The sequence below is a fragment of the Simochromis diagramma genome, unplaced genomic scaffold, assembly GCF_900408965.1.
Source record: "Simochromis diagramma unplaced genomic scaffold, fSimDia1.1 OVJJ01000343.1, whole genome shotgun sequence".
Classification (NCBI taxonomy): Eukaryota; Metazoa; Chordata; class Actinopteri; order Cichliformes; family Cichlidae; genus Simochromis; species Simochromis diagramma.
In genome coordinates, this window is record NW_024386831.1 from 4,780,338 (window position 1) to 4,799,529 (window position 19,192).

Here is a 19,192-nt window from a genome sequence, read left to right on the forward strand (position 1 = left end):
AGTAGCAAGTATTTTATCTTGTAAGGGTAATGTTTTCTTGATGTGACACCGAGACATTCGTGATGTTAACTGTCTCGGTAATGAATGTCCAAATAAATTTCCAGACTTCAAAGGTGGTGCAAAATGACCTGCAAAAACACACTTGTTTTAAATTTTCCTTGAGTATTTTCATCTCCTCCGCTCGCTGAATGCGCCCTCCTGTAAACACCCAGCCTATTGGCACGGCACATTTTACACAGATCACCGAGAACTCAGCAGTCAGTCTCCTCTTACAAGTTCCAGTCACAGTACTTACACAGGACCAGCAAGAGGAGACATATCAAAGACAACATCAGCAGAAAGATAGCTGAAAATTCACCTCATACTGTTCAGTGATACAGGTTCCCTTTGCAGGTGTACTGTATATATGTACGTATATGAGTCTGGCTTGGTTTTATCTAAATACAAACACTGAGATTGTGTTTGCAGACAGATCTTTATCTCAAAGTGAGAAATCCACGCTTGCAGGAAAACTGTGTGTACATAAAGAAAGCTGAATGTCTGGAACTACCACAGGAGCAAAAGGTGAATTGAAATACAAAATGAGTACATTTTGATTGTGTACAGACTGATCATACCTCTTCAAATTTGTAGGCGATCATAGCAAAAGCCTTGAAGATGGTGTCCGTTGGTCCGGTGATGGTAACAATCCTCTCTGGACAGTTGCCCTCAGAAATATTGATTCGCGCTCCACTCTGGAAGACCAGCAACTACTTTTCATTTTCAGTGGCGGTGATAAGAAACCTTAATTATTCAAACAGATCCTGAGCAAATTTGAATCATGCATTACAAAGTTAACTTCGCCTGGTATTTCATTGTGATCTTTAGTGACTTGCTGGGGGGGTGCGATGGGCGGGAGGGTAATAAATATTTTTGCTAATTTTTTCTATATTCAAACTCACCTCTTCTCGCATCTTTTTTACTGTTTCTCCTTTCTGAAAAAAAAGTACATTTGTACATCAAAGTGAATCAGAATCTTTCCATAATCATGAAAATGAGTAATCTGATGAAAATACATACCTTTCCAATTATACTTCCAACCTCCTGTAACATGAAAACACAACAAGAAAAAGTGAAGAAAATAAACACATTTATTTGTTTAAATGTGTACTTTTTAATTGTTTGCTTCTGTTTTCACTGAACAGGGTGTAAAAACTGTGCCAAGACATGAAGACAGGCATGTTCAGGGTCAGACTTTCCATGCTTGTTGAATCACTCTTTATGGGTTTGGTGTGGCGCAGCTGGTAAAGGGCACAGAGGCAGCGCTGGCTGCAAGCGTCAACACTCCCCGACCTCTCCTCAGAAAGTGTGAGGGTTACGTCTACTGTGACGTTAAAGCTGCAGGCAGTTGCAGTTCACAGCGCCAGGTTCTACCCTATAAGAATCATTTATATTTATCAAGTGCTACATTAAATTACACTCCAAAACTAACTTTCTGACAATATACTCATAAACATAACAAGTTTCAGTTGTAATGGTCAGTGCCAGCTCTAAACCAAATGAACCAATGAGCTGCTGTCTGTGCTTGTAGGGCCGTTGCATTGACTCATTGTCCCAGAAGTGCAGTAGATTACCCGTCCAGCCCTGTTTCATTAACTATATTGTTTTTTCTTCTTAAAGTAAATCAAATTACAATTGTATTCATTCATGTGGTTGTAATGAAGTGGAACTTTTCCTACATTTAATACAAGTATAACCTGCAGGGGAAAAAAGGTTTAAACCATATTTTCAGGCTAAGTCACCTGCTCATCATCAAAGCCTTTTTTTAATCATATTTGAGGGGTGATTCTTTATCTGTCTTCCTATATTGTCCCACTAACAACTGAAATACATTTGATGTCTCTTCCAATTCTTTTAGATGTGTGTTTGGTCACGTTATCTCGTAATAATCGCCTGGAATTGCAAACATGGCTGAGGTGCAAGCTTCTTGAATGACTTATACTCATATAAACTTCTTCTCAGAGGGAGAAAGGAGAATGGCACCTGTGCCACTCCACTCCAGCTTCAGGGACACAGAGATGAGCCTACCAAAAACTATTTTCTGGGCATCACAAAAGGGGAAAAAAGTCATTTGAAAGTGTAACAGGATGCTGGAGGGTTGCCTGCCCTCAATAGATAATGATGAAAATGCTCCAATACCCAATGTAACCCAATGGTTTCTCAATTTGAGGGCTTCACTGCTGTGGAGAAAGGACGTGGGTAATCCTGCCAAAATCCTCCCTTGTGGCTGCTGTGGTTATGTCCCTGCCAGGATGTGGGGTTATTCCAACAGTCACAGGGTCACTGGCTTTTAAAGCGATTACATGAGCAGTCATGCAGGCTGACCTGCACGGCCATTCACAGGCTGCTTGGCACACCAGGCAAGGAGAAGATGTGAGCTTCATTCTTTGTCCTGCAGAATCTACCAGCATTATCAGCTACGCATGTGTGCTGCGGGTTTTCTAGCTGCCTAGCTTGAAGCGAACTTGGAACTGAGCTGCTGTTATGTAACGTTCATACAGTTCTAGACAAGAAGAAATCTGCTTTTTTACAAACTCTACACTGACAAGAAAGTAATGGTCGTTGCATACAGATATTATTTACAAAGTAAAGCACAAGAGGTGGGGGATGGAAAGCAAGAGCCATGATAATACGGCATTCTTTATAAAACCAGGTGAACACAAACTAATTCTGATGGCCACTTAAAGAGTAGAAAGGACTGAGGATGGTACACATGTGTCTAAAAAAATAAGAACTGCTAAAAAGTTGGTGCCCATTAATACATTATACACCATGCCCTGGGAAATCTGAAAATACTAAGGGCGAACAAGAACACGCTGAGCTGAGTCAGCAGCAGAGAAACACACAGCAGGAGATTTTCAGTCTTAAAGGCCTGAAGTCTCCAAAGGCCTTTGAACCTCAGTGAAGCTTGCTTACATAACCCCACAGTAAAGAAAGGTAAAAGTAGAGCAAAGCTGGACTTTGGTGTGGGAAGGCAAAATACATCTGCTGCCATTAGCTTATTTTGTTGATCTTACATAATATGAGTTAATGCTGTGTACAGTAAGTGGAAACAGCATATGCTGCTGTTGTACTTTCATTCAAGCTGATCTAGACTGTTGTCAAAGCAAAGCTATTGTTGGCTCTAACGGTTTCCATAATGGGACAAATTGCAGATTTTATTGGCACTTCCTAAGCATCTTTCAAACTCAATGCCCACCAGTCATTTTTCAAGCACTTTGGGCCTTTATTAGACAAGTAGATGGATGGACGGAACTGAGGGAGGAAGGAGACTGGTAATTACAAACAACAAAGATGGCTATCTGGACTTGAATGTTGATGCTACTCAATACCTCAACCCCTAGGCCTTCAGGATGCTAATATACAATAGTTCTCTACTTTTTTTTTTGTTTACCATTTGGTGGCTTTCAGTAGTTCACGTTAGCAGGATTTTTTTTAGCCCCTGTTGGTTAGTAGGCGGAGTTTAGTAGGAGTTTTTTAAACCCACGTCTACATGTTAGCAGTATCAACAGTATATGGAACCGCTTGTCTGCGGGCTACAATTGTTTATTTTTGTGCTGTTGTTGGTACTTTATGGAGAATATTAGTCACAAAGAACTAATAGTAAATGTCGAGGCACTGGGTCTGGTGATCCAGTGTTTGTGTTTTTTGGGTTAAGTTATACTCTTTGAATGATGGTTTTCTGTTTTGTATTATATTTACAGTTCCTGGTTTCTAGGTTTCTGTTCTGTTTCTGTTCTCTGTGTGTTATATGCTTAGTCTTAGTTTTCTGTCTTTATGTCTTCCCTGTGTCCCACGTCTTGTTACTTTTGTCTCTGTGCTTCATGTTCCCGCTGTTCCAGAGTCTGTCATGTTTCTATGTCTCAGTGTCAAGTCTGTATCTCTGTGTCATGCTTCCTGTTTTACTTTGACAGTCTGTGTCCTTTGCCAATGTACTCTGCTTTGCTTCATTCGTCTTGTTATGTCTCGTTTGTCCCAGATGTGTTCCCACCTGTTCCCCATCCTCTCGTTGTCTTGACTGTGCATTTAAGCCCTGTGTTCCATTTGCTCTTTGTTGTGTTGTACCCTCATCGTGCTGTTTCTGCCTTTGTGGTCCTGAAGAAATTCTAGTTCTCAGTCCGTGGTTTGTTTCTTATTTTCTAGAGTCCAGTTTAGTTTTCTTATTTGAGGATTTGGTTTGTTGTGAAATTTATTTTTGTGGAAAGTTTTCTCATTCCATGTACAAGTCCTGCGTTTGGGTCCTACATCCTGCCTGCCGCAGCACACACCTTGACAGTAAAGTGGAACTAAGTGTGGTAAACAATTAAAAATATTTTGTAATTTCTCTCTTTTTCATCAACTATCCTGAATATTGTGACATATAGATGTTTTGGTATACGTCTACAGATGTCTCCACGAACCAACTTACTTAATTTAATTATTTAAAATTTAAGGCACCACTATGATGCAAGTCCTATGAATTACAGCAGGTTGTGACATATAATTAAATTTTTTAATTTACAGATGTCCTGCTACTAGGACGGTCAAATCTAAGGTCAGAGTTGAGGTTAAAAGGACAAACAGAGAAACGATTCGAAAGTTAATTTCATTGCACAATTTGTACAATTCCAATTTATCTGAATACAACTTCATTAAAATCTGATGAAAGGTTTAAGAAGAGAGACCATGTAAAACTGGCACCTGATTCATCACTGAAAGGCTCTTGAAATGAAGAAATAAATCCCTCTGCATGTCTCTCACTTTTCAGGCTTCCTAACAGTCAATATAGCACTCACTCAATCACTGTGCTCACTTACTTTTCCATGCATGAGGAGGCGGATGGTCAGGGTGACATTGAGGCCACCCTCTGACTGGACTTTTGTGGGCTCCATGCTGGGGGAGGAAAAACTGGTGGTCCAGCAGTAGGATGTCCTCAGAAGGAGAAGGAGTGCGGTGGTATTCCAGCCAGCCGGTCACCTACAAAACACAACATCACACATAAGCGAACACAGTCGGTGTGTTCACAACCAGCAGATGATATCAACGTCGGCTCCAGTTGCATTAAATTATTATAAGAAGATGTGGTAACTGAATCATATTTCTGCTGTATGACACATAAAATAGTTTCTAAAGCCATTAATCTACAGACTGCTTTGACACAACATAAAGCTTTCAGCGATTTTAACTAATGTTCAGTGGTTCATTAGTTTGTGACACTGCACACTCCTCATATCTACAGCACCAAATAACACACTTGTTTTCTGGGGTATATTAACCACAAATGCCTAAATTAAAAATAAGTGATGACTTTAGGCTAAAAATCCAAAGTGCAGAGCCCAGTCGACTACAGCGTGGCTAAGCAACACATTTATGAGCTGCCTGCTCAATATTTCTTTCATGAATGACACGTAATTGTGTTGAGAAGATCGAGAGATAACCGAATGTAATCACATTCAGCTCCCCCCTGGGTACTTTTTTTCCCCGTCTATTTGCTCTGTTAAAAATTCAAATGCAAAAACAAAGCAATCACTTGTTTTGTTTTTAATTGCAGGCCAGATCAGAAGAGAGAGAGAAAATTCTTCTGAGCTCTTATTCACGAACTATCTAGGAATATACTGGAAATACCAGACTGACCAATACAGGAATAAAATAATTTGCAACATTTGTGACGGAGGACCGTGCCATTGAGATGAAACTAGGTGAATAAATGTATACATGGACTACAGGAATGCCTTATCTGTATATATGTAATGTTGCCTTGAAGGTGCAGCACGATGACTTGCAGAATCCTCCAAGTCTTCACTGCTAAAAAGCTTTTTCCTCTGACTCAGACATTAAAGTCTTCCTCCTGTGCCCTTATTACAGTTAGTCAAATTACTTTGCTCTCCTCTGCCTTTGCTGTTAAGGCAAAGGCAAACAGACCAGTCTGTATGCTTGGATGGCTGTGCCAAAAAGTCATAGCTGCTTTTTGTGTTTTAAAAAGTTATAAGAAATGACTTGGTGTTCTGGTTAAGTCTATGTAAAGCCTATAACAAAGAAATCTTTAATGAGTAAAGGAAAAGTTTCTGTACTGTTGCCAAGTTTAGAATGACCTTTGTTACACGAATGTCAATATATCATGTGTGATGTGATGCAGAGCCTGAATCCAGTCTGTTTCACATTTCCTACTGTCCCGTGGTTAGTGTGGTGCTCTGTAACCCTTTGGCTATTGTCATTTCACTCAGACAATACCATCCAAATGTCAATATTAAGTCTTCTGTAGATACAGTTTGCAATCTGATGTAATCACCCACCCTGTTGAGTTACTGCTGTTATCATTACCTGCAAGTTTGAGGTTTAAATTTTTATCAAGCAGCCCCAGGGGATTCTTCCCCAATCTCTATTTTCTGCTGCTTGTGGAGACTCATTTGGCTACAGCTTCTAATTTCCAGCCAGACACAACCTTAGGCTACTGTTTACTTTTTGTGCTCATATAAGAAAATGGAACAATATTATCCTATGAAAACAAAGATGAAGAGGAGATATATAAAAATTAGCACAGCAGCCCTCCCCACCCATTTTGGTTAGTGAGGTTGGTTTGAGTATTGTGAGAAAAGGAATATAAATCATGCTAACTGCACTGAAGTGAGGGCAAAACCCACAGATACTGATATCCACACTGGATATATATAAGTGACATTTTAGAGGTCAACTTAAATATACCTGCCGGGGACAACTTTAAATGCAGATTCCTGTCTATCACTCTGCATCACCAGGAAGGCATAAGATTGGTTCTAAATTCATTCTGCAGCATGAAAGTAACCCCACACATACAGTCAGCCACAAAGAGCGGTTTGTCTGGTCACCAGGAAGCCCTGATGTCAGTGCAATGAACAGGCCCACATCTGCGGGTCAGACTAGCCACCTAGGCTTAAATTGAGCTTTATTTGGTTCAAAGGTAAAAGTTTAGTTGATTACAAGAAGAAGCAGTAAGACTGTGGACCTTGAAGTGATCACATCCACGAACCAAAAATATGTCTAGCTTAGAACCCGCTGAAACAATCAGATGTGTTGTGTTTCCCACGAGAAAACACTCATCCCTAAACTTTACTGCTTTTAAACAAAGGGCTGAGGGATGATTGGTAGGCACAGACATGAGACAGGAATATAATTTGATTGATATAAACATGGTCCAGAGTTACCTCATCATTTTAGACCTCATATGTAAGCAAAAACATTTTAAATGGAATTTAATTATTTAACAGGGATCCAATAAAGATAAGTCCCTAACAGTCCAAAAACATGCTCATTAGAGTGTGTTAGCCCGATGACTGACTGGTGATGTGGGTGCACCCTGCCTTCCCTTGCACAGTGGCAGCTGGGATAAACTTCAGGCCACCCCAGGTCAGATCATCAGTTAAGAATGGATATTTCATTATATCCAAAAAAAATAGCACTGATGACCATCTGGTACACTGAAAACAAAGTTCATATTTTAATAAACAAAAATACTCTTTATGGTTAATCAATTAAAATATTATTTTAATGCAAAATTTGTTTTGATGCAACACACTTACGCCAGTCAGTTATTGTTTTTTGTTATACATCTTTGGAAATAAAGATTGCTTTGTTGTAGCCTACCAATATTTGTGCCTACTTGTGCTACAGAAAAGTGGGATTTATCATTAATTTTTGCATAACTATGGAATGCAGGTGTAAGTGTGGCACATCTACAGATACTCCTGTGATATGCAATGAATTAAACTGCTGTGGCTAAAAGTGGTCTAATTTTAGATTAATATATATTCAGAAAAAAACAGGAGTTCAGCACAGCACAAGATTAATGAGATGTAATAGAAGTGGAGGCACAAGAACTTGAGGGGGAAAAGGTGGCAGGTTCTGCAAGATAGGTGGAAGAAACTACCTGCCAAGCACCTTGGGAACCTCTGAGCACCAATTAACAAGTAATAATTTGCACTTTTAGAAAGGGAAAGGATAACTTCACCAAATTTAGAGATTATATATCAGATTCATAAGAAAAAAGTTGAAATAATGGGGTCTTTCTCTTAATATTTATTAGCCAGCATGGCCCTTGGGGAAAAGAGTTGCCCACAGGTGTGCTGAGGTTGTGCTGGAGCTGTAGCAGCTTTGCAAGACCAAGGAAGGTGTTCAAAAAGGTTTGCATGGAGACAGCCAGGTTGTAAGATTCAGTCCTTTAATAATAAACGTCTAAATGTACGTGAAGCCATTGTGAAGCTGTAGTAAACCCCGAAAAAGTGAACTAAAGGCAACGACTTCAACATCACACTGACTCACACTACTATCAAGTGTGCTGCTAATGCTGTCAGCTAGCTAACCACGCTAACGGCACAGAGTGAAGGCCGAGACGAGCCCAGACAGATCCAACAGGAAAAGTAATTCTCCCGGACAAAGAGAATGACCTTCATCTGAATGCCGTGAGTAAAACAATCCACCTCTGCTGTTTTCAGTTTGGTAATTACATTCTCCGTGTTATATACAACCTCGTGTGTGTTGACTGACTGTTTGCCGCTAAAGTTTTACTTGTAAACACAGCAAAGCACTTTTTAAAATGTGTTTTCTCTTATAGTTTACATTCATTCCTCTATAAAAGCAAACCCCCCTACCTGCCTTTATGTAGACATTGTACATTTCTTGTCTTTGTGCGGGTTATTTCTTTCATTTTAAAGGTGTAAATGTCTTTCTTGCATAGGTAGAAAGGACTTTATATATTTACAAATATGGTTTGGTTTTGAGATGTTGTATAATGTATTATACAACCACAAATGTCTACAAAGTTATTTTACTAGGTATTTTGTATTCTTGTACAGCACTTTGGTCAACGTACTGTTGTAATTAAATGTGCTATATAAATAAATAAACTAGAACTATAAACTATAGATATATAGCGTTTTCGGGTTTTTTTGGTTGACAAATGTAAGTCCGTTTGTTGGCACTTCCTTGTAAACACAACTTTTAAGTGTTTCAGTAGTTGTAGTTTTAGGTGTGTTAAATTTTATTCTGAATTTATCAGATATTTTTGATCACATTCAAGGTGTTTGTGGTACCCTTCCTCTCCTTGCATGGGAGATGTTATGATTTGCTTTGGGTTCTTTAAAACCTCCAGTCACACATCTTAAAATTAAAAATCAAAGTAGATGAGATCACTTCTTGTACAGGACAGGTAACAGATGTTTCAGTTAAAATGTTCTGGTAAGTTCATAATCTTACAGCATTTTGAAACTAGAATTAGTTTATTATGAATATTTCACAAAGTTGTGAAACAAGTGGTAAGAGCCAGGCCCAGCCATTGCACTGGCATGGTTAGTTTTTCTGTCCTACAGCCTTGCCTCTTGTCCTAACAGGGACCTTGTCTGAGAGAGGTTCCCTTGCATTTCCCCCCTGGGTTGTTACTGCTTGGTAGTGAGATGCCTCATCTATCCTAAGCGACGTCACAGAGAATTAGTCATTACTATTATACCTCTTTCAAGGCTTCTTGAGGCCCACCTAATGTAAAATGCAGGTGCAGTTTTTGATGCCTTATAAATGGGCAGTTATGTGAACACCTGCTCAGAACCTTGTAGGCTTGTCTGTTAGTTTTCCTGCAATACAGTCCCATTGCAGGATTTTGGGTTACCCTGCTTCCGAGCAGTCAGAGGAACCTTCAGCAAACATGTGTTTATCAGTAGGGTGTCCAGGTCCGTCTCCTCATAATGCATTTCTTGCTTTGCCCTTCCCTGACTCAAGTAACTACTAATGTGGGTCTTGCCTGGGGTTTCACAGCCAGAGAGCTACACAAGGGGCTACCTGCTAGTAGCATGTGCCTCTATATGCATGTGGCTGGTACAGTAATTTGAAATGTGGTATTTCTCATTAAAAACGACTTAATGTTTTTGGATTTTCTTTTTAAAAACAGAAGTTGCAAATTCTTTTAAAGCTCTGTTTTGCTGTTTGCCAGAGTGATGTGTCCCTGCTGACGATAATAAAATGTAGCAATACAAATAAATTTGCTTAACAGGTGTGCTGACTACTGAGAGGATTCATATCCATGAGCACAAACACTTAGACGACGTTATCATGACTGTTTCACATGTTGCTATGAGAAACAGGGTCAACTGCAGAGTGATATTTTGTGGTGTTAGAACAAATGAGTCAGACAAAACTGCTAACATGGTGCGTTGGGCTTTGTGCTTTTTGCACCTCGTAGTGATGCTGTTTTTTTTTTTTTTTTTTCCTAACCAGTTGGCAACACCTAGAGAGCTGTGAACAAAAAAACATACCGTGTTGACGTGTAAATAAAGGTACAAAAAGAAAAATGCTCACAAATGTGTTCATCTTGCTCCGGGTCTAATGATCACGGTGCCTTTGTCAAGAGGTGTCAGACAGCGTGTGGCAGCAAAGGTGTTAACAAGCATCATGTGTCACATAATTGTCCACATGTGAATCGGACCCCATAGTAAACTGTTCACATATCAGTGTTGCTGTTTTTAAAACATCAGTTTCTCCTGCTTCCTCTGCGCCTGTTGTCTTCTTCTTTCTAAACTGCTATAGCACAGTTTGTTCGAGAGATGTTCTTGGGGATTGGCTTACCTGTCAATTTAAATTTTGACTAAACCAGCCTCTCAGTTAGCACTATAGAAACTTTTTCTTTTAACTTCTTTGAGCATCTCTACTAAATGTAATTTCATTCTGTCACCTGACTTCTATTCATGGCTGTCACTGTGTGCATATGTGTGAAGGGGAAAGTGGTGGAACAGAGCATGTGGCACAGTTGCAGAAGGGAAGGCGTTATTAACTGAGTTAATAACACCCCAGTTTCAAGTTTTCCAGCAAGGGTTAATTAGTCTAAAATCTAAAAGATGGACTGGTGGTGAACAACCTCAAACATCTGTACATCCGATGACAGGGAAGCTAGTCTTGGCTAGAGCAAAAACAGCTCTGCTGCTCATTTACAGCACAGCCACGCAGCAAACACAGATGAACGCAGGCTTTAACCCTCGTGGCATTTCTGCTGCAGAGATGGAGTAACACTTGAGGAAAAAAAACTAGCTGCTGTTGAAATGAAACTCCGCAAAAAATAACGCAGTAACATCTCTCACCCAAAGCAGTAAGCTGTAGGGCAAGCACTGCATTATCAAAACAAAGAGTATTTGGCAGCTATGGGAAACTGTTCATTCAGCGCAGTCTCATAACAAAGAATGAAGTAATGTACAGCCTGACTGATTTACTGGCAGGTCAGTGTTATTGGCTGCTATTACCTATTTGGCAGTCTATCAGTATCAGCATTTATAAACGATAATGATTAATGAAAATGAAGGAAAGAAAAGCAGAGATGAGAGAAACACCATACATATGTTGGGTTTTGACATTGCGTAGTTTGTCCACTAGGAGGCTGCACACATGTTAGGAACAGTATAAACAGAAAACACGTGATCTGAACAGAGTCAAGCAGAATGTAAACTTAGGATGGGTGAAAATGGGGGGAAAGATCTTATCATGCCAATTTTCTGTATTTATTTCTGTCAAACCTAAAGACTAGTTTTTACGGTTTATTATAAGGTTAATTCTAGTTTGAACCTAAACCATAAACTTTTCCCAAACTTAAGCCAGTAGTTTACCTGCTGCTCTGTGTATGGCTTTTTTACAGACTGTTTTTTGTGTAGCCATTTCCCTTATTGCCGAGTTTAAAAACTAGCGGTTTGGATTTTCATGAAGAAGACGCCATCATGGCTCCCTGAGTGACCCACTGACTAGCCAATTGGTAGCATGCAATCTGTTGATGCCACATTTTCAGATTGCCTCAGATTCACTTGTAATCCTGGCCAAGTAGGTACTAAAAAAGTATCTGGCACCATGTACTACTACCTAATAGAAAACCCTATAAGCTGAGCAGTGCCAAACCCGAGTAGGTACCAGTGGAAGAGGGCAAAGAGAGACAATGACAGAACAGAAACTAGAGAGTGACGAGACCAAATTTAGTAACTTACTAAACAAATTTGAAGTGTAAAAATATGTGACTGGGGTCTGTAGTGCGAGACTCCGTTTCAAGAATCAGTACATAGGACGGATGAAGACTAATGTTCAGGGAGTAAGTGTAACTGCTGTATCTTAGCTAGCATTAAAAAAAGAGTTAATAATTTTATGAGGCCAGTAGACTTCCTTCATAAAATAGTGACAAAAATCCACTGGAAACACCTTGAATGTTTTTGTATACATTATTCAACTCAATCCAGTGTAATGCTTTTGAGCATTAAGGCACCATTCTACTCCTGTTTGGTGTAATGACTCCTCCCTCCCAAACACTGCTCAGATGTCAGGAAGGAAAGGGTTCCTGACAATTTCCCTGACTTCCTGAAAATATGACATGCTATGACATTGGCATTACTGAATTCAAGTCATGATTCCCTAAGTGTACAGAAGAGACAGCTTGAACTCTTCTGTAAGCAAGTAATATACACTCTGCAATGCTAGGAATATGTTTCTGCAGAGCGTCTGCAAATATGTGCATTTTTAAAACAATATCACTTCTCCCTAGGCTATGATGGCACATGTTTCACTTTTCAGTTGGGGGGAAGGTGAAATCCTGCTCTTGTCCTTGCAGCTCAGAGGCAGCTAGTGTAGGAACAGTTGTAATCAAGATATCTGAGAGAAAACCAAAGTGATGTGTAGGTTCTAATAGATTTTTGTCATTTGTTATTATAGTATTAATATTGGTTTTGGATAAGTGGGCTCTTAGAATGAGTTTATAATACCTCATTCTTCTCTCAGGAGTATATATGATACAAATAAATTTGCTGTCATTGGAAAAAAATTAAATAGACCACACACCCAAAACGGCAAATTGTGTGGTCTTAATATTTACCATGGGCCCTGTGGAACAGTGTTTAACAGTGTTTTTTATGCTTTTTATTTAGACGTTGACATTATTTTCAAACAAAATCAACTTATGACTCATTTGATTAGTCACTATTAAGACTGGCCTGCACAGAGCTGCGAAAACACTTACAGTTTGACAGCTAGTTTTAGCTTTCGTGTCTGAAAAGAGAAGCCAGTATGGAAGTGCCTTAAGCCAGGATTTATTTGATTGGCTATGATGGGGAAACGTCCGTGCTCCTATAGAGGCCTCTGGGCTGCGTTCATTTCTCTGGAGGTGCACGTCAGGTTAGTCGTAGATTTCCCGATGAAACATACTCAGGCACGAGCGAGCAAACTTAGAAATTCAGCAGGGGATCAAATAATTACTACCTCCACTGTATAGAAAATTATCAAAAGGCTGTCACCTGCTGACAAACACACATCTCAAACATAACAAGTGCTTTTTCTTTTTCTTTTTTTTTTTTTAAATACGTACCAAACATGCTTTCAGTACACACACCTATTAGACCGCTTGGGTTACCTGGTAGTTCTACATGTTCTAGGGCAGGGTAGGCAACTCCAGGCCTCAAGTGCCGGTGTCCTGCAGGTTTTAGACATCACCCTATGTCATCACACCTGAATCAAATCATTAGTTCATTCCCAGGCCTCGGGAGAACTTCAAGACATGTTGAGGAGGTAATTTAGCCATTTGAGTCGGCTGTGTTGGATCAAGGACACATCTAAAACCAGCAGGACACCGGCACTTGAGGCCTGGAGTTGCCTACCCCTGTTCTAGGGTTTTTCAAAGTGAAGTGAGATAACATTTATCATCAGTGCACCAATCACAGTCTTTTTAAAAAGCAAAGTAAAGACCTTGTGTTAATTTTTAAGGACGGCAAGAACACACCTTGAACCACCTCTTTATGAAATGATGCTTTACGAATAAAATTAGATTAGATTTAACACAAAGGAACAATCAACCCATCATCCAGTTAAAGCAAGTGCACCATTTTCAATGACGCTAACAGGCAGGCTTTTGGAGCTGCTTTCATAATATGAATCATAGTTCAGTTGAAAGACAAATGACGTCCAAATCAAAAATGATAACCTGTCAAATGAAAAACCACAAAGTAAATCATGAGTTGTGAGACCTTAAATGGGCATAAACCTTTAACATATTGTTTTGTTTTTGTGTTTTGTTCAGTTTATTGCTCTTTTTATAGTTTTAACTTCAAAGTAACTGCACAGCTAAAAGCCTCTTTTCAGATGACACTGAGTTATTAATCCACAACTACTGTAATTAACAAAATACAAGCTTGAATGCTGTAGATTTTTAAAGTGGAAGCTTTTTGAAAGTAAATGAAGGAATGCGTAGAGGACGTCATGGGGGGAAAAAAGAAATTACTCAAGATTTTATAAACAACATGTCGGATGGAAAAATGATAGAGCTTGACAGAAAAACTCTAAAGGCCTAATTTATTTATTTACATGTACACACAGACACTCGCATGCTGAAATATATATGATACTGTAGAATTGTACTAATTAAAATGTTTCGTAATCTCAGATACTTTAAAGTTAGATTAGTCATAATATAACTTTTTGTGGTGTTTAAATGGTGTTTCTTAGAATTTGCACTCTATAAGCTTGATTAAATCCGTATAGCAAATTGGTTTTGTATTCAGTGTATATTTATAATAAAGCCCTGATCGTTTCTGTCCTGTTTTAACAATCATGGAGCATGTTCAACCGAAAACAGAGACTGAACTGTAAGCTATATAAAAAGGTTAAAAAACTATTTTGGTAAAGGCTATTGATGGTATTATATAACCATAAATAGTCCTATAAATAAATATGCTGCTCAATTCCTTGATATTTCCAGTTACTTTAAATTAAATTTGTATCTTTATTTTCCAGCGTCGAACATCCAACACAAATCATCATGATTTCTAAATGATAGTTGTCTTTGGTGATAAACGAGTGTGAGTTGAATGCCATCTGATCTTTGTTGATGTCTGTTTATTGTGTCTACAAGGACAGACGGAATTGGGAACAAAAATAACTCAGGACTATAACAGGAAAAGTTACAGTAAAATGTTTAACCAAATTGGTGAGATACACTTTTTTGTATTAAAATAAATGCCTGCCTGTTTTATAAGCATTTACTAAAACGAAAGCAGAAGTTTCTGATTATCCAGTTTCATGAAAATACTCTCTCTCTCTCTCTCTCTCTCTCTCTCTCTCTCTCTCTCTCTCTCTCTCTCTCTCTCTATCACTAGTGTTTTGCCTCCTGTGGTAAATATAAGAGTTGATGATGTAGTAGTAGTAGTAGTGTGTGTGTGTGTGTGTGTGTGTGTGTATATATATATATATATATATATATATATATATATATATCTCAGTGGAACAATTTTGTGCATTTTGCTTACCGGGGACATCTTTTGCAAGAATAACCTCAAAGAACAATTGTCATCATTTTGTTTGGATTAATTATCATCTGCTAGCTTCTGTGGCCTATTAGCACCTTCGCTCCACAGCAGAGCCCTTTCTAAAAAATCAAAATGGTCTCTCAGAAAACAACAGCCTTGATGCATTTAGGGTATTGAGTTATATTAGAGCAGAAAGAGAATAATATATTTGCATTTACATATGCCGAGGACAATTTTGTTGCTGCACCTCTGTCTGTAAGCAACCATCCAGCCAGTCCCCCCTATTTGCCCCCAAAAGCTGGCTGTAGCCTGTCATCTCCAATCAGTCGGCCTGGTTAAGATCTCAGCTTAAATTAGACTCACAGGCCGGCGGCCGCTTGCATTGTTCCTCTGCCTCTTAGGATTAGCTTGGATGGCTAACATGTGTTGTCGTTGTGATTAGCTGTCAGTTTTCCCAAGAATATATAAAGAAATTATTTATTTTGTACATCGTGTCAGTAATCGTTAATGGAGAGCATGCCTCTCTTACAGGGTCGTTGGTTGATTAAGTAGACACTGCTACCAGTAAAACCATGTCTCCCCTGCTTATGTAAAAATTGTAGTATTCAGGTTTTCCGGTTCACCATGAACTGAAATTATATTTGTAACCAACAGTGCAAGATTGGCACAGTCACCTTGAAAGACATTCTGCACCAAGAAGTCACATTTAAGCATTCAACATGAAAAGCTGCCATCTAAGAGTTGAGTTTAGCCTTAATCATGACCCCAAATTTCTACTAACTATCGGATAAATTAACATGATAAAACATCTCAACTCATCAATTTAAAGCAATTCAGAGTCTGATCTTATTGTGTTTCTCCAGAAAAGCCATCCTAAATAAGACGTTTACTTTTAGGAAATCTTAACCTTTGGCCACAAAAATTTAATCAAAACACATGGGACATCATCTTTAAATAGAATAATAAATTTACCTGATCGCAGTTCCAAAGAGATGACCCCCGCCTCAGCTGTTAACAAAAGATGAATCAATCGGAATCGAAATAATATATCTTCCTACCACCAAGACGAGACAAAAAGCTGCCAAGCCATTGGCCAAGACGTTGGGTCATGTGGGCGAATCAAAAATGGTGAGGTCACATTTGTAGTGTATTCAGATGAGTTTCGCAGCAGACCTGTCCATTTCTTCATGGACAAGCGTCCTCTTTTATATGGACAGAAGACACGAGTGCCCCAGATTAGGGTCCCCCTCAGGGTCTGGGGGGAGGTTGGAGGTGGCAAACAATTGCAGTGGGCGCCAGGATATTCTCAGTGACATGTTGGTAAATCCATCGAACATGGATGCTAAATCTTTCTGTCAGCCTATTGCTAAAATCAACTTCTGTACCACATCTCGGATTTTGTGAATTTACCTTTTAATAATGACATAATTGGGGAAAAAAACAAAACAAATAAAAACATGCGATTGACCTTTAATCTGCATTTAACCAAGTATTTGGTTTGCCTGCATTGTGGGTTGACTTGCACATATTGTTAAACCACACACTAAAGCTGCATTTGCTGTTTGATAAAGTAATTCCTTGCTGCACACACTGTCACTGTATTGCTACAAGCAAAAGAAGGAGCATTAAGAGAGTCTGAAATTGAATGGTTCCAGTTCACTACCCACTTTAGTAGGACTCTGTTGAACTCATAGAATATGTTTTGATTGACCGAGCATTTGCCAATTACTATTCGGGACAACAATGACACTTGCAAACTTTCCTCTTATCTTATTGTTTTCCCATGTTTGTTTTTTTATTAATTTCTCCCCATTCTGATAATGCTGTTGTCATTGTCTGTAAATCATAGATATGTCTGCTGCTGTAAGCATCCCGAGGGGGACCCTGCATGCAAAATAGACAGTGTTCTGTGTAATTTATCCACTATGGTAGAACCATGAACAAAAAAGTACATTTGGTCTTTCTACTATCTTGTTCATTAACCAGCATCCTCCACGTCCACATTTTGCCTTTTGGGTTTTTTTATTTTTTTTTACTACCTCTAAATGGGCCTTGACACTTGTATGCAGAGGCACCCCAAAGCAATTGAATACAGTCAAGACAATGAAGCTCTCCTGACCTTGTTTGATAGAATTTTATACATTTTTTTTCTTTCTCTTATTTTAAAAACTTTGTTAAAAGAAATGTCAGAAAAGTCTTTCAAGTCAAGTACAGCAAGGCTACATGGAAGGAGACACTCGCAGCTGGCGATATATGACTTCAGTGTAAACAAATGACCTCACTGGAACACTTGTTAGTTGCACTTCACATTAAAGGAAGAGCAGTTTTATAATAAGCAGTATTAAAAGAAAGCCTTGAGCACGTGGTTAACAGGCCAAACCCAAAATACAACATTTCTGGTAGAAAATATTTTTCAGTTTCAACTGTATTATGTTGTGCAGACTCCTGGGGAGTTACAAAGTTATGTTACTTTAGTTACTGCTAGAGTAAATGCATTTTTGTTTGAAAACGCATCTTTTTCTCTCCGTTTTGGCCTTCGTCCACACTGAGACGGCGTTTTTGGTCAACGAAAACTGAGTTTTTTGAAAACGCTCTCCAAAGTGGATAAATTTGAAAATGCCGTTTTTGCGTCGCAGTGTGGACTGCAAAAATGGAGGCTTTCAAAAACTGTGATGCATTTTAGTCATGTGATGCAGTCATGTGACCAATTCAACTAAGATGGAGGACAGAATTGTACAGCAGTTCTTTTGTTTGCTCTCAATTTTGACAGCATTATTAAAGATTAATATCAGTTTGTACATGCTCCAGATAAAACTCGGCACTTTCCCTCAACATTTTGCCGCAACGTTTCAAGAGCCGGAAAGTAAATAAACGGCAGACGGAAATGACACAGGTCGAATCGTCTTACGTTTCACGCATTCGTAGTACAGGAACGTGGCGTTTTCCGTGTGGATGAAAACGATAGTGTGGACGCGGAGCGTTTTTAGAAGAAAACGCCATCTTTAAATTTATCCGGATTAGTGTAGACGTAGCCTTATTTTACAAACCCACTTTTCTACCCTAGGCTACTTTTGTGCTTACATTTGACTATTGAATATTTGTTATATCACTGTGTCACTACTATTCCACTATAATGTTACCGCTGGGGGCAGTTGATTCACATCTTGCATTAGGTAGTCTGTATATTGCTCATTAAAAAAGTTAGCACAGCAGGAATGAAAAGGGCATTATGGGTAGTTTATGGTGAAGCTTGCAGCTCTGCACACACACAGAACAGACTGTGAAGAGTCGGCAACACAGCAAAGACAGTGATCCCATGTGGAGAGAAAGGAAATGTTTTTAACCCTCAGCCATAAAAGCCAGATGGGGTATTGTTGTCACCCTGAAGGGTGGGCGGCATAGACACCAAAGTTTGTAACTCGAGAATGAGGTAACATAGGATTTAGAAAATTCGTATCACTGCATCTACTAAAATATCTTTAGTTTGAATCCCAGGGACCAGAAGGTCAGTGGTCACGTTTTCTGAAAATCTTGTGAATGTGGTAACTCTAGAAGGACTTAACCGGGTACTTCCAAATTAATCTGCTAGGAGTCTGAGAGGTACTTGTAGCACTGGTGGGTGCCAGTATGTATGTATGTATGTATGTGTATATATATATATATATATATATATATATATATATATAATTTTTTTTTTTTTTTTTTTTTAAGAGTTGACAAAACTCGTGATTGTTACTGTAACTGCTTTCAAAACCTGATACCTGCAGCATTCAGATGTGTGTCTAAAGCAGGGCATGAGGTGCAAGTCATTATTTTGCAGTTTTGCTCTGGGGGAGGGGCTATAGGACTCTTTTGTCAGTCTTAAACCATTTCCCCCCCTAATGATGCTTTAG

General features: G+C 39.0%; 1 protein-coding gene across 14 annotated transcripts in view; it reads right to left on the reverse strand.

Moving 5' to 3' along the window:
* pcbp3 (poly(rC) binding protein 3) overlaps nt 1–19,192 on the reverse strand; it is a 77,047-nt gene that overhangs the window by 18,741 nt on the left and 39,114 nt on the right. For 10 of the 14 annotated variants that reach the window (XM_040027616.1, XM_040027619.1, XM_040027615.1 and 7 more), the window contains 4 exons: nt 4,836–4,995; nt 1,060–1,083; nt 942–974; nt 618–749 (listed from right to left, as the gene is read on the reverse strand). In XM_040027616.1, the coding sequence (XP_039883550.1) occupies nt 618–749; nt 942–974; nt 1,060–1,083; nt 4,836–4,910 (264 nt within the window). In that variant the 5' untranslated portion in view covers nt 4,911–4,995. The remainder of the gene's footprint in view (nt 1–617; nt 750–941; nt 975–1,059; nt 1,084–4,835; nt 4,996–19,192) is intronic. The other 4 variants (XM_040027618.1, XM_040027617.1, XM_040027614.1 and 1 more) reach the window with 1 other exon arrangement.